Source organism: Arvicanthis niloticus, chromosome 13 (genome assembly GCF_011762505.2).
Source record: "Arvicanthis niloticus isolate mArvNil1 chromosome 13, mArvNil1.pat.X, whole genome shotgun sequence".
NCBI classification, from domain to species: domain Eukaryota; kingdom Metazoa; phylum Chordata; class Mammalia; order Rodentia; family Muridae; genus Arvicanthis; species Arvicanthis niloticus.
Window position 1 is genome coordinate 70,238,888 of NC_047670.1, and position 16,137 is coordinate 70,255,024.

At 45.3% G+C, this 16,137-nt stretch overlaps 1 protein-coding gene across 2 annotated transcripts in view; it reads left to right on the forward strand.

Annotated features, from left to right (window-relative positions):
• Ano6 (anoctamin 6) overlaps positions 1-16,137 on the forward strand; it is a 175,736-nt gene that overhangs the window by 139,472 nt on the left and 20,127 nt on the right. For both annotated transcript variants that reach the window (XM_034516714.2, XM_034516713.2), the window contains 5 exons: positions 4,046-4,188; positions 6,408-6,485; positions 10,981-11,206; positions 12,274-12,443; positions 12,645-12,742. In XM_034516714.2, coding sequence (XP_034372605.1) covers positions 4,046-4,188; positions 6,408-6,485; positions 10,981-11,206; positions 12,274-12,443; positions 12,645-12,742 — 715 coding nt within the window. The remainder of the gene's footprint in view (positions 1-4,045; positions 4,189-6,407; positions 6,486-10,980; positions 11,207-12,273; positions 12,444-12,644; positions 12,743-16,137) is intronic.

Here is a 16,137-nt window from a genome sequence, read left to right on the forward strand (position 1 = left end):
GTGCATGTCATGATTTTAAAAGTGAGAAAAAGAATATGTGGCCCATGGCCACACAGACAGAAGCGACAAGCACAAAATAAGAGCTCTGCAGAAAGCTTGGCTTTTCTCAGGCTTCAGCTGGTGACAGATACAGTGTAAGCCACACATGGTGGCCTGCACCTTTAATCCCAACACTTGGGAGGCAGAGGCAGGTGGGCTTCTGTGAGGTTTGGGCCCACATAGAGATTTTGAGGACAGCCAGGGTTACACCCTGTCTCAGAAAAACAAAACCACAACAAAAATGTATGTTAAGAAATTTGCAGCAAGGTTTTTAGGAAGAGACAGAGGTGTTTGATTTCATTGACTTCATTTTATTTTGATGTGTTTGTTTTGTTTAGGGCTCAGAAAAGTGGGGATGGGTAAAGAAATACCTTCTCTCAGCACCCATGGAACTTTCTCCAAGATAGATCCTATTCTAGGACACAAAGCAAGTCTCCACTAATCTAAGAAGATTGGAATAACTGTAAAAACCATGGGAGGCTGGAGCAAAGGCTCAGCAGTTAAGTTCCCGTTCTCACAGAGGGTCTCTGCAGAGTTCCCATCCCTGATTTTAGGACACTCACAGCTACTTGTAAATCCAGCTCCAGAAGATCCAACACCTCGGGCCTCCACAGCTGTCTACCTGCATGCACAGTTTTAAAAATAGTGAAAATAAATTTAAAAAAAAAATGAAAAGATAGACTCTTGAAAATCAAACAACACACTTTTGGTTGATGAATAAATGAGTCATTGAAGAAATCCAGAAACAACTCAAAAAAGTTCAGAGACTCAAATGAAAATTAAAACACAGTCTTTCAAAACCTCTTCAGTACAATAAAAATGGTTGTCTGGACATTTATAGTTATAAGCACATACATTAAAAATATAAGAGAGGCTGCAAATAAGTAATTTAAAGTACCTTGAGGCCTTGGGAAAGTAAAAGGAGAAGCCCCCAATTAGTAGGCAGAAATAAATTAATTAATTATTAAATTAGAATAGAGATTTATAGATTGGGGAGAGAAGCAAACAAAACACAAAACTCAATGAAACAAAGCAGTGACCCAGGTTGATTGACGTAGCAGAGAGTGGGGCGGGGTTAGCTTGGAACTCAAAGATGATTGGTTCCTCAAGCCAAGGTTGGAGGGTACCCAGTTTCTGGCACATTTTCTTCAATGCATTTAATCAGTGCATTTGTTAAGCTGTAGTTGTGTATCTGTGAACAAGACATTCCTGCCCCCCATGACAGCGACATTGTAGGCATGGCAGACCATAAGCCTAGAAGCAAGTCTAGATCAGGCTTACATGCATGTTGCATGTGTTGAAGAGAAGGGGGGTGATGGGGGAAATGAAGTACTGTTTGTGAGAGAGCACGCTTGACTAGAATGCCCTCAGACTTACCAGACAGAGTGGAGTCAACTTCTGGAGTGGGGCATGCTTAGCAGAATGCTTTTGGGTAAGTTAAAGCAGGCCTTCGAGCTGTGTGGAGCTTTAGTTCCATAGTCAGCCTGAGAGGGTTGACTCTCATACTCTCTGACAGGGTTCTCAGGAAGTGTCTACCACTTGAGGCTAGCATAGCTCCTGTGGGTTGTCACAGCTTGCTCCACACAACAGCCCAGTGTCCTGGAGGTGTTTATCCAGTGACAAGCAGTTACCTCATCTTCCCTTAGGCAAGTTCAAAGACACTGAAGGCCTGAATATTTTCTCAGTGAAACCAGCATTCTTCCCTCGATGGGTAAACTGATTCTAACCCCCCGTCCATTTCTACCATAACTAACGTGGTGAAGAGGTCAACACAAGCAAGACTGGGAACTGGGTGCTTGAACCTTTCCCTCGTCTTCGCCCTTGGAAAGTGTTGGGTCCACGCCCCTTCTCCAGCATCCCAGCCTTTCCGCCAAGCTTCAAGCTTCCCACTCTGCCCTGCAGGACCAACTCCCAACCCTGACTGCTGATTGGAAGACAACAAAAAATAACAACAAACACCTGTGCTCAGGCAGCATCCCTCCTTCCAGACCTGTTAAGCCAGAAAGACACTCAGGGCTGGTGCCTGTGCTCAGGACTGTTTTAAGGCTCCCCCTCCTTAATTGCCTCTTATGTGCAGCCCAGGTGAGAACTGCCACGGGTCACACCTCATTTAGCTCTCCCTCCACTCCAAGTCAACACTGAGGACTTGTAACTTGGCTTTGTCTTCCCAGTCCTCTATACTAGACACCTGCCCATAGGTACCTATTATCATTGACTGTCCTAATTACTTTACTGTGATAAAACACCATGACCAAGGCAACTTATAAAAGTGTTTACTTGCACTCGCTGTTTCAGAGGGTTAAGGTCGATCGTGGAGAGGCATCTTTACAGCAAGCAGTAGGCATGTTGGCTGGAGGAGCAGCTGTGAGCTTACTTGATACCCAAATAGCAGAGAAAGAGAAGTAGAGCTTACTGGGAATGGCATTGGCCTTTGAAGCACCAAAGCTTGCTCTGGTGACACACCTCCTCTTATAAAGCCACACCTTCTAATCCTTTCCAAAGAGTTCCACCAAGCAGGAAACAAGTATTCAAATATATGAGCCTGGGGAATCATCTCATCCAACACACAGACAAACCCAATGTCTTCCTCCAATGTGCTCCTACACTACAATAGAATCAAGTCCTCTGCTCAAACCAGAAGCCTCACCTGCATTCTTGACCTCTTCTGGCCTCTTCATTACACCTTCTATCCATCCTGTCTGCCTCCACATCCTTCACACAAGCATCCTTATCTGGTGTTTCCATATGTCCACGCAAGAGTACCTCCAGTGAGTGCCCCTCCCAACCTTTGTTAAATTCCTAGCCCCTTTCTATATATTCTTTGTTAGGCACCCTCCTGCAGGTCTGTCACTTGGCTGGCCCGTCTTCCTCATCTTAACCCTGCAGTCAGAGCCTGGCTGGAAAGCACCCGGTGGCCTAGCCTCCTTGACATGGGCAACTCCATGAGGAAGATAAACTTTTCACCTGCCACCTTCCTCCCTGACCTGATCATGCCAGTCATCCCAAGAACTTGCATGACCATCCTCCTTTGGAAGTCTGTCCCTGAGGTCTGGAAGTCTATTGTAGTGTTCTCAACCTTCCTGATGTTGAGGCCCTTTTATGTATATAGTTTCTTATACCATAAAATTATCTTGTTGCTACTTCATAGCCATAATTTTGCCACTGTTATGAATCATAATGTAAATATCTGATATTTAGGATATCTGATATATGACCCCTGCAGGGGTTGAGAGCCCCCAGGTTGAGAACCACTGATTTGTTGGTCCTGCCCAACACAGTCTGTTCTTTCTTGCTCTGCTGTGCCTTTCATCCCCATGCATCTTGGACTCCCTTTTTCTCTTTCTTGTTCTCAGCATGTAGTGGACACTTGAACAGTAACTTTGAACAGAACTGTAGTAATGTCAGAATTTTTATGTAAGAAGGGCTAGAGACAGTGTACTAATTAAAAGAGCCTGACCTAGAAACTGACCTGGAAGCCATATTTTCAATTAACATTTGATATTTTTAGCTTTTTTTTTTTTTTTGAGTTCTAGATTATAAAAAATAAAGATGCCTAATTGCTTCATATTTGTACAAAATTGAGAGATTGGTTTTCTGTGTAAAAATGTTGTTTTAGCTTATTTTGAGGGCACTAGAGTGTTTTTCCTACCCCAGTCCCAGAGGAAGGGAAGAAGAGGAGTCTGGAGGACAGGAGGAAAGGCTGAACCATGGACTGCCCTTGAGTAGGGAATTACTCATGTGTTCAGTTGGTGAAGCGTGGGTTGCAAGCTTTGTGTCTGACATACACACTTGCCTTCTGACCATCACCGTTGCCCACCTTAGACCCTCATGTTTTACAGTGTTTGTAAATTACCAACATTTTCATTTAAAGAAAAAAAGTACTTCCTGCCTTTTAAATGTTAGCATCTCCTATAAATAGATTGCACTCACCACAAAGAGGAGTGATAATTCCCAGCGTGGAGTCACCAATCTTAAAGAGCCTCACTGTCCTCTTCTCTCCTGTCAGTTACATTGTTTCTGGAGTTTTGGAAGCGGCGCCAGGCGGAGCTTGAGTATGAATGGGACACTGTTGAGCTGCAGCAAGAGGAACAGGCCCGGCCAGAGTACGAGGCCCAGTGCAATCACGTGGTAATAAATGAGATCACTCAGGTATGTGTCTGTGCTGCTGCAGTGCAGTGCTCTCCTGCAGGTTCTCAGCATAGTGATGCAGTGCAGTGCTCTCCCTGCAGGTTCTCAGCAAGGTGCTGCAGTGCAGTGCTCTCCTGCAGGTTGTCAGCATAGTGATGCAGTGCAGTGCTCTCCCTGTAGGGTCTCAGCAAGGTGCTGCAGTGCAGTGCTCTCCTGCAGGTTCTCAGCAAGGTGCTGCAGTGCAGTGCTCTCCCTGCAGGTTCTCAGCATAGTGATGCAGTGCAGTGCTCTCCCTGCAGGGTCTCAGCAAGGTGCTGCAGTGCAGTGCTCTCCCTGCAGGGTCTCAGCAAGGTGCTGCAGTGCAGTGCTCTCCCTGCAGGGTCTCAGCAAGGTGATGCAGCACAGTGCTCTCCCTGCAGTTTCTCAGCATAGTGATACAGTGCAGTGCTCTCCCTGCAGGGTCTCAGCAAGGTGATGCAGTACAGTGCTCTCCCTGCAGTGGTTCACAGCAAGTTGATGCAGTACAGTGCTCTCCCTGCAGGGTCTCAGCAAGGTGATGCAGTGCAGTGCTCTCCCTGCAGTGGTTCACAGCATGACCCACCAGGCCATCTTGGGGCTTGAACAGTGCAGGTGCCTGAGCCCACTGTGGCACCTCTGAGGTGCTGAGTACCCAGACGTGTCTGACACTGCTTAGGACAGTGTACACGGATGACCATTGTGGCCCCTCTTTTACAGTAACAGTGTATTTTAGAAAGCGAGAATGGCAGAGTTGTTTAAGGAAGCTACTTTGGATGTACAGATCAGTCTCAGTTGTCACAGGCAGCTTCCTTGCAGTCAGTTTTCATCCTGTGCTAGCTTAGCTCTCTGTCTTGTGCTCAGACTCAGTCTCTGGCCCACCTTCTGATTAGGCTGTACACAGAAAATACTGTAACTCTTATTAAAGTCAGAAGGGGTTGAAGGACAGGAATGGATATTGTCCTACTGTGTGCCAGCACTGTGTGAGGCATCTGACACTGGAAGAGTCTATCATAACTACTGCTGCCAAAAAAACATATCTCCCTCTATATCCTCAAACCCCCAACAGGTGATTTCTGGGTATTTGCACTATTTCTGTCAACACAGGGAATTCTGAGCTGTTCTTAGTCACCAGGGTGGGAATCTGCTCCCACAGAAGGTTTTGAATAGAAGCTACTGCTCCTGGGAGGAAAATCCTTTTACCAAGTGTCTGAAAGGTCCCCAACTGTAGTTTTTCTTAGTTAGCATCCCCAGATTTTCAGAATGTGGGTGCTGTGAGGGGTGGGGAGTACTTAAGCATTCTCATTTTATAAATAGCATAGCAGGTAGCATTTGTCTCTTGGGATACAGGGAGCCCCCATTCTGAATAATGACTGCTCTTTGCAAGAGAGGACAGGGCAGTACCTCAGAGTAGATATTCCAGTATGAAACCCATAACTCAGGCAATGACGAAGCCTCCAGAGAACCAGAGGGGAGATGGTCTGGCCGTTTTAAATGGTCAGCTAATGAACTAAACCCCCAGTGAAATGCTGTTTGCTAAAAATTTCCGAATGAAATCTCACTGTTCTTTATTCCTCGCTTCTCCTTCGTTGCCTTGTGCATCCTTCTGGCTTAGAGAGCAGAGTGCTGTGTTTCTGGCACTGCAGGCTTATGCTCAGATCCTAACCCAGCAGCTTATGGGGTGACTGATCCTGGATCTGTGCCTTCGTTCCCTCTCTATGAAATGGAAGTGATGGAGTTTCAGTGTTGCTCTGTCAAGGGTTGATTGGGATGGAGGGGGGTGTCTAAAGGTCAAAGGTCACTTAGGAGAATACCTGGCACAGAGTGAGGGCCAGCTAAGGCTCACACCTGGTGCTACAGTCTGGCTATTCTTCCAAGGAAGTCAGGAAGAGTCTTGTCTTCCTCTCTTGGTAAATTATAAGATGGAAACTCTCCAGAAATTCATTATTGTACTACGTTAGTATGTAAAACTTGACCAAAACCCACGGATCTGATAGCTGAGAGCATTCGTCAGGTGAGTAAAGGGCCTGTGTTCAGTGTACAACACCAAAACAAAGCAACACTGAACATGGCCTCTGTGTCTGTCTGAGATCATTAACTAACTATGTGTTAGAACAGTATGCTAGCAAGCTAGAGTTTGTTTTTAAGTGTAAGATCTGTTGACACATGCAGAGATAGCAGCTCTGTCGGTGTTGCCCCCTTGACCAGCCATTTCTATTCACCAGGAGGAAGAACGTATCCCATTCACTACCTGTGGGAAGTGTATCCGGATCACCCTGTGTGCTAGTGCTGTCTTCTTCTGGGTAAGAAAATGTCTCAAGCCTATGTTTTTGAGTAACTGTTTAATTTTGTATTACACGACAAGGTTTTCAGTATCTCTTTTGAAATATTGAGGGAAGTGCCAGCCAGGTATGGTGCCTACATGGTCTCATATGGAGAGGTGTGGTTGTTACATGATATCAGAGAAAGAGATGGGGCTCTGGAGCGCTCCCTGGTGGCTTCATGGAGTATTGCAGGTCAGGGAACCTTCTCCATTATCCAATGTGGATCTTCTGTTCCTTCCACTCTGTTCCTGTCAGCAGGTCAGGGGTTTCCAGCCATTACTGAAGAGGCATGTAGGAGGCAGTAAGAACTTTAAGTAGTTGCAACGGTAACTACTAAAAGATTTAAATGTTAGAACTTCCCATAACAAAAAGATATGCCAAAAAAGGCATAAAAACTACAGAAAGGAAAAGAAATTTTAAAAACAGATTTTAAATGAAGCAAAAAATTGCTAAGACCACCAGACTTTACAAACTTGTTCTGTTTGTTATTAATAAAAACATTAGCTAAGCGGTGGTGGTGTACACCTTTAATCCCAGTACTGTAAGTTCAAGGCCAGCCTGGTCTACAGAGCAAGTTCCAGGACAACTAGGACTATACAAAGAGAAACTCTATCTCAAAAAACAAACAAAAATATTAGTAGTACAATTTAATGACAGCTTTGGCTTAGGAATAAAGAGATTAAAGAATGTGACATGGCAGCTGGATCCAGGCTCTGAGGCAGAGCGTTAATGCATCAGAAGTGGAGAGTTGTAGATTCTGACTGAGTTAATGCACAGTGGAAATGTTGCTGGTTGCTGGGGAAAGGAAGGCCATGGTCAGACTTTGGACCACACGTTGTAACAAATGACAAAATACCTTTTAAACTGTAAGCCATAAATTAGAAATAAAAATGAGTGAATGTACTTTCTAGGCCTAAACTCCACTAGCAGCGGAAGACATTTCAGAGAAAAGTCAGAGTTTGACACACTGAATTTAAACAAAATAGCGGAAGAAATATAAACACACGAATGCGACACAGGACTGATACCTTAGGACAGAGTCCACACAGCTGCAGGAGCTCAGTAGCTGGTGACAGAACACATATGCACCAACCAAGGAAAACACAGTGGCCCATATAGGAAGACATCCTGAGCCGGGAGGCGGGGTGGAGGTGAAATTGCTCATTGTGAGACTCTACTCTCTGCCTCTTGGGGGCGCCATGTCAGCCTCTCCAGCCTCTCTAGCTAGGTGATTTTGTTTCTCCATTTTTCCTACAAAGCAGGTGACTCAGAAAGATTGGTGTGTGGCAGCTTAATTTAGCTTTTAGAAACTGTTCATCAAGAACCATCTCAAAGTCCAAAGTGGCCACTGATCTGTCATGCCAGTCTTCACAGAGCCAAGACAGGAGAGTTAGTTCATAGTCATCTTGGACCACATAGCAAGATCTTATCATGAAAGGGACAGGTGTTATGGAGAGGCAAGAGTATTTTCACAGACATTATCACATTTTATAACACACATGCACACACATAGGCCTATACACACTTGAACACCACAGCCTAAAATGGCCTACTTCAGACTCAGCCAGACAGTGGAGAGGGCTGTATATGCTTGCACAAGTTTACTCATGAAATATCCATGACGTGTAAAACTCTTAAGGTTTATGATGAGTTCAAGGGAAAGATACAGGTGACACAAAAAGTGGCTTTTAATGTGTAAATAAGGCATAGTTCTGAAATAACTCACCTTTTATTTTCATAGTTTTCTTACCTATTTTCTTGATATTACTTTTTATAATTAAAAGATTCTTGTCCTTTTTTTAATCGGAAATAATAAAACCAATTTTCCTTTAGTGTATATGATAGTGAAACAGAAGTTGGGTTTATCAGTTCCTGAAAGTCAACTCCAGGTCTGGGGTATAATTTTGGTGAGGGCTGGTGACTACAACTTAAATAATATTCAGTGGGTATCCTGCCGGCTGAGGGTTTAGGAGAGATTGATCCTACAGAAGAAAGGCAGCTTCTCTCCTAGAGAAGGAAGGAATCTATGTCAGTCCACTGTGGAGCTCTCCACAGTGAGCACACGCTACAGCTTAATCTGAAATACGTTAGAGTCAGAAAAATATAAATCTAAGGGGTGAGTGTGCCTTGCTCCGCGAAGACCAAGCAAACCCCACAGCCAGTTGTGGGGGCCTAGCAGGTTGTAGCTCTGGAAGGTACCAGAATCTGTTACCCAAGCCAAGGGCGGGGCAGGCCAAGTGGGAAGCAGGGGTGGTGATGTCTCTGTCTGACACTCGTGCTTTTCCCTCCCGTCGACTTAATCTACAACAAATTTTTACTCTTTCAGCCTGTGTGTTTTTTCAGCTTTCTAACCCTGCCTACAGTGCAGACTAATTAGAAAATCCACCGGTGAAAGAATGTTGAGGTTGGCAGTGAGCGCTCCAAGGATGTTCTTGTGATGAATAATTATAAAAGTAATTGTGTGTTGGGGGGGGGGGGCGAGGGGATCATTAGAAAGGTTTAAATGGCCTGTTTGGAAAAATGCACCGACTTCTTCCATCAGCATAATACAATTTTTTTTCAGCCATAGCTAATTTACACATGCGCACACGTGCACACACACACACACACAATCCTTTTCATTTCACAAGACTTAACTGTGAAAGAGGAAAGGAGATAATGAGTGAGAATACAGGGAAATACAATGCCTTCTCTATATGCAGATTGCACAGCAAGGAAGAAACCGTCTTTTTAACACTTTGGTTGCCATAATCATAGTTAATACTACCCAGTGCTATTCCTAGGCCTAAGAGAAGTATTCTGACCATTGTATGGAGAGACTAAAGCCTGGGCGTTAACCTGTACAGGATTCACAGCCAGCGGCAGAGCTGGGGCTTACATGGAGGAGTCTGGAGCTCCTCTCCCCTATATGTTGACGTAGGGTGTACCTTGCTTGGTTTTGGAGGTCTTGTTCTCTGTAGCTCCCCCCACCCCCACCCTGGCTGTCATCATAAGCAATCAGACATGGTTCTAAAGTATGTCCAAGAAAGAAACCATAGGCAAAAACAGTTTAAAACCGTCTCTCCGGTGTCTAAATCAGTGGCTCTCAGCCTTCCCGATACTGTGATTCTTTAATACAGTTCCTTGTGTTGTGGTGACTCCGAACCATAAACTTATTTTGTTGCTACTTCCTAGCTATAATTTTGGTACTATTATGAACTATAATGTAAATATCTGATGTGTAGGATATTGAATATGTGACCCCTGTGGGGGTCACGACCCCCAGGTTGAGAACTACTGGTCTAAAGTTTGTGTATCAAGTAAGGAAAGGGCCTTTAACATGCACTTAACACTGGCCAGAGAAAGCAAACCTGTTTACTGAGGAAGTATAATTGTATCCTATGTAAGCTCTGTAGCGGGCGTCCTGGGAAGTGGGAGTCAGAAGTACAGCAGGTCCGTAGAGCAGTGCTCGTGGGGGCAGGTGTGAATGACAGATCAGGAATTCCTGAATGTGGCCGGGCAATGGTGGAGTACGCCTTTAATCCCAGCACTTGGGAGGCAGAGGCAGGCAGATTTCTGAGTTCGAGGCCAGCCTGGTCTACAGAGTGAGTTCCAGGACAGCCAGGACTACACAGAGAAACCCTGTCTCAAAAAACAAAAAACAAAACAAACAAACAAACAAAAAGAAATTCCTGAATGTGAAAACCATGAGATGCCCTTAAAGCAGAGACCTGCTGCCAGTACCAGCTACCTGGTACCTTGGCCAGTGCTCCAGTCAGACCCTGCTGATGCCATGGTAACGGCAAAGCCATCCCCTGTGAACTCTTAGTGACTAGCTCTCTGACGGGAGGAATTAACTGAAGAAACCCCTGCAAACTCCACATCTGACTCAATCAGTGTTGTACAAGGGACACTTTCATTGCTTCTGGGATCATGAACAGTCCTACCTAGGACAGCGGTCCTCAGCCTTCCTGATGCTGTGACCCTTTAATACAGTTCCTCGTGTTGTGGTGACCCCCAACCATAAAATCATTTCATTACTACTTCATAACTGTAGTTTTGCTTCTGTTATGAATTGTAACATAAATAACTGATATGCAGAATATCTGCTATGTGATCCCTGTGAAATGGTCACTTCGCCTCCAAAGGAGTCACAACCCACGGGTTGAGAACCACTGACCTAGAAGGTCCCTCCACCTTTGTGCTATCTGAAGACAACGCTCCTTTTAACACAGGCATTCTTTAGTGGCACTCTCTTAGTTTTACAAGACAATTACATAGAACACACAGCAACTGACACACAGTGTGACCATCCACAGTATCCCCCTCAGATGGATACTCTTTGGCTCTCAGGTTTCTTCTCACCCCACCCCATCTTCTTTCGTGGCACATATGTGAGGTTTCCCACAAGGGGCACCTGCCCTTTCATCACGTAAGCACGGGGCCAGCCCTGGTGCAGCGCTGACTGACTCGTCATCGTCACTGGCGGTTTCAGATCCTGCTCATCATCGCCTCTGTGATCGGGATCATCGTCTACAGGCTGTCCGTGTTTATCGTGTTTTCTGCAACGCTTCCCAAGAACCCCAACGGGACAGACCCGATCCAGAAGTACCTGACCCCACAGATGGCCACATCCATCACAGCCTCCATCATCAGCTTCATCATCATCATGATCCTCAACACAATCTACGAGAAGGTGGCCATCATGATCACCAACTTCGGTGAGGTTCTGCCCGGAAGACCATTGAGCTGTTTTTCATTCCTGTGGGTTAAAATGGGTAGAAACGGTTGGATGCGAGCGTATCGCTCTATCCCATATGGACAGTTAGCCATGTGCATCTTTGTGTTTGAAGATGGTAGCACTGTCCAAGCTCTGTAAACACATCGGGGTGAAGAATATGTTCGGTTACATTAGCTTCTGTGTTCTGCTGCTGAAAGCAAATGGTCTTTTTATTGCGAACAAGCAGAAGAGGGTCTAGGCTCCAGCTGCAAGTGCACGCCTCTGTCACAGAGAAAACAAACTGCCTCACTGGTGGGTGCAGTGCCATCCCCCATGCTGTCTCTGTTAATACAGTTCTCATCAGAGCTGCCTGCTGTAATGAGTGCCGCTTCTGGATGGCTCTCGTCCCAGGCAGCTGCTTCATGGCTCCAGCTGGGGCCTTCCCACACCCTGCATGCATTTGGGTCGTTCTCAAAATGATGGTCAGAGGTCAGACTGGCTGAGATTCCTAGCTAGGAGGACAATCCTTTGTGCTTCCCAAATGCCTCTAGCCAGTTATTCCTGCCCTACTGTTTCCAGCAGAACCTAGGATTCTGGAAGACAAAAGGACCATCTTCACTGGGCAGTTCAGAGCTGATTTTCTGAGGGGTTGGCTGTGTTGCTCAATGGCACAGCTCCAGGGTTTGATCCCTGGCACCACAACAAAGATAGCTGAGGGATTTTAGACCAAAACAGTTCTTGCTAATATTTGATAACATATACTTATACATTTTAAGGAGAAGTGTGTGTGTGTGTGTGTGTGTGTGTGTGTGTGTGTGTGTGTGCGCGCGCGCGTGTGCACGCTACTTGCCATGGAAGATGTTGTGTTTATTTGGGAAGAGAACTCATAACAATGTATAAACTCAGAATTAACACAGCGGCTACAATAAGGAATGAAAATCAGATTAAACTGAAACAGTGTGAATCGGATTTCTTTCAGTGTGTTATCTGGGGTGTCAAGGGTCTTTGATTTGAGTCTCAGAGCTGTTCGGAATTTCAGTGTCTCTCTTGTCGTTGATCTGACCGCAGAACTCCCAAGGACCCAGACTGATTATGAGAACAGCCTGACCATGAAGATGTTCCTGTTCCAGTTTGTCAACTACTACTCCTCGTGCTTCTACATTGCATTCTTCAAGGGCAAATTCGTAGGCTATCCTGGGGACCCGGTGTACTGGCTGGGCAAATACAGAAACGAAGAGGTGAGAAAAAACAGAGACATGTTACTCTCTTGACAGCTGAAGCTGCTGCTTGCTTTCTCTCGGCTGCTTAATGAATAGTGACTTCCTTGTGTATTTCTGAGATATTTTTAGCCAAGAGAACCAGTAGAGATGTTAATACAGCGCTTCTTTGCAAGTTAATACACCTGGAATCTAAACGTTGTTCTCTTTGTAACACACCAGTGTGACCCGGGGGGCTGCCTCCTTGAACTGACTACACAGCTGACCATCATCATGGGGGGAAAGGCTATCTGGAACAACATACAAGAAGTACTGCTCCCGTGAGTACTGCATGGGTGACCCTGGGTGGCAGGAAGGGGGACAGGCCAGCCCACCCACTGAAATAGTTTATCCATGTAGCCGTACATCTGTCTCTAAAGCAGATTAGAATAGGTTGAAATTGAAGGCCTCTGGGCAAAATGTCCAACTGGTCGTTTGTATGTGCTTAATACTTATATAGAGAGGCTCAGCCAGTGGCTCAGCTGTAATGCGCTTCATGTGTGAGCATGAAGACTGCAATTGGGAACCCCAGTACCCATGTAAAAAGCCAGGCACTGCCATAAACACCTGCACCCCGTGTCAGGGAGGGAGAAACAAGAGGATCCCTGAAGCTCACTGGCTGGCTAGTGAGCATAGCTCAAGTGCAGAGCTCTGGGCTCAAGGATAGACCATGCCTCAGAGAAGCTAGATGAAGATTGAGGAAGACATGATGTCAACCCCTGGACTTTACATGCTCCTGCACACTTGAGTGCACACATGAACTCACACAGATGCACACAGTAGTTATAAAAGACCCTCATCTTCATATCTAACAGAATCTAACACCTGCTGTAGTTTATGTCTCTTAGGTTATCACTGATGGCTGACTAAACAGACCTTTGAGAAAAGGCTCTTGTTAGCGATGTGAACTAAATATTGCCACAAATTTGCATAGCATCCCCCCATGCATCTAGAAGGCGTTAATAGTAACATGTTACATGACTAATATGTGCCGGTCTCTGCACTAAGAGCTATGTGTTTTCATATGTTTATGTGTGCCGGTATATACTTACATAGCTTAATTTCATAAATCTTAATCTCACTTTTGCTGATGAAGATCTGTGCCTTAAAGGGATTAAATGACTTACCCAGATCACACTGACAGGAAGAGGTTACAGTGAGATTCAACTCCAGGATTCTATGACTTCAGACTCAGTGTTGTCAAAAACAGACATTTCATGTGATCCCTGAGACGTTAGAAACAATCACCACAGGAGTTTTTGAATGGTTTCCCTAAAACACTTGAGAAAATGGCAGAGCATAGTGACTTCCCAATTGTTAGCAAGGGCCCTACTATGGGATCTGCCCACAGCCCAGCAACCCCTGTATTTTGTGCAAACAGGACACTTGACATAATAGTTTTCCATTGCAATTTAATAAATTATTACAAGCTTAATAGGTTAAAATAAGGTTCTATGTCTTCCAGTTCTAGAGGTCAGAAGTCTGACATGGGTCTCACAGAGCTAACTTCAAGTGTTGGATAGCCAAGGCCTTTCTAGAAGTTGTTGGGTGAATCTGCTTCGGCCTTTTTGGGCCTTGAGGCTACCTGGACCCTTGCCTTGGGATGCAGCCTGTCAAAGTTCTGCCCTGTTCGCTGGTTCTCAGCCCTCACTAAGTCATCCAGAATGGCCACCTGTACTGTAGCTGACGCTTTCCTGGACCTGACACTCTTCAGATCTTCCTCCTCTGGAGGCTGTTCTGACCAAACACTTCCTTTTTCAAAGGACTTTCTGGCTTCCATTTTTGCTTTCACAAAACTTCTGGTCACCCTTCTACTTTGCCTCCTCTGTGATCTCTCTATTCTGTGCCAGCACCAACAGAGTCCTCTATCCTTAATGTCTTCCAGCATGAAGGTAAACTTAGGAAGGATTTTAATTTCAAAAATGTAAATTCTTTGTAACGCCTTTTATCCCACTGTGCAGTGGGATGGACTTGCTTAGAACGCTCTACCGGATGCAGGCTGGTGCCCCTGCAACCTTCACTGTGCTGCCTCACCACATACAACCCCTGCCACGTACAACTCCCACCTCTTTTTCTGACCTGAATCTTTGCCTCCCCCATTGCCTGGCTTCTGTTCATTCTCTCTGAGGCTTTACCCACCCTCTTCAGCGTGACCCGTCAAGGCCCTTCTCAAAGCAAAGACAACACTCCCATCCCAGGAAGGGATTCCAGCTTTAGCTGTGAGATAACTTTAATCCTGCCGCACAGAAAACAACCCTTCCTTTCATCGGGTTCATATTTGTGTTTTTCCAGATAAGTAAAAGTAGGTCATGCACAAATCATGCCGTTTCAATATGAAAATGTATTTGAAAAAAAAAAAAAAAACTTAACTCATTCTTAGACAACTAAGGGAGCATTTTCTGAGCCAAGTAGTGTGTTTAACACTACATTTTTTGATTAAGAACTGCTTGGCAGTGAGCTGTCTTCTGAGCTTTAAAAGTTAGGGGGTAGGGTGTATTTTCTAAACTAATTATGAGCAATTGAAATGTGACCTGCAGCACCCTCGGTCTGTCCATGTTTTGACTTCAGGTAAGTTTACTGTGATCAGTGGCAGAGATTTCTATTCTGGCTGAAGATACTGACATCATATGTTTTTAATTCTCCTCCACTGGCTGGAAACCCAAGACTGCCGAGTGTCAGTCAGGACAGCCTCCCTGGGACTGCTGCTCTGTGTGGGCCAGTTCCCTGCTTCCACACAGAATCCAGTACAGTGGGGTGCCCATTACCTCTGCTTCCCAGACCCTCACTCCTCTGAAGAGTGTCAGAGCAGAGAAAGAGCCATCCCAGTTCCTTTCATATGAGGTTGCTATGCCAGTGGAACACAGTAGAAAGGATATTTGACCAGAGTTTCTTAGACTTGGCCGTTTCAGGCCCATACCCTTCATTCAACACGGATTCCTAGACTAAGCTGAGCCTACAGCTAGACTGGTCCCAGGTACGGAGCAGGGGCTGGGCGTGAGACCCTGAGCGAGTGTTGCCTTGGCCTCATCTGCAGATCATCAATAAATCAGATGGTGTTTTGCTGGAGCCGAGAATGTCAGCCTGCTGGTCACCCCAGCAGGGATGTTTGAGACAGTCTAGGGATTTTCTTTTTTCTTCCCCAAAGATGATGCTAACATTAAATAATGAAAACCCTAAAAGATGGGGAACATTAGCGCCCTCAGGTATTCAGCCGGGGGATGGCTGTCACATTTCTTTCCCTCTGTGTTTGTATCTCTTGTCTTTTCAAAATTACAGAGCATTTACATAACAAGGGAAGATACTGTAGTGGAGCAAACCTTCTCAGAGGCTGCCACAAGGCCTCCCTGGCCACACGGACCCTTCACTAGCACGCTGAATTCGGGTGTGAAATAGTCAGGTCACGGTGGGCGCTTCTGGGTGGCTGTACTAAGTGGAAATACTGGTAGCTGGCTCTAGTTTGATACAAGGCCAGAGAAAATGAGACACAAGGTTTGATCACGTGCTTTGTTAGTGTTGCAGTAGATTTGTACAGGAGTTACTTTGTAACCTCTGCTTCTAGTCTTCACCAGGGAGGGAAAGGATCTGTTTAATTCTTTTTTCTTTCTTTTTTTTTTTTTTTTAAGTTCTGTGGTGTAATTCCCATGTGTAGTCAAGGTTGAGATCTGGCTCCAGAATC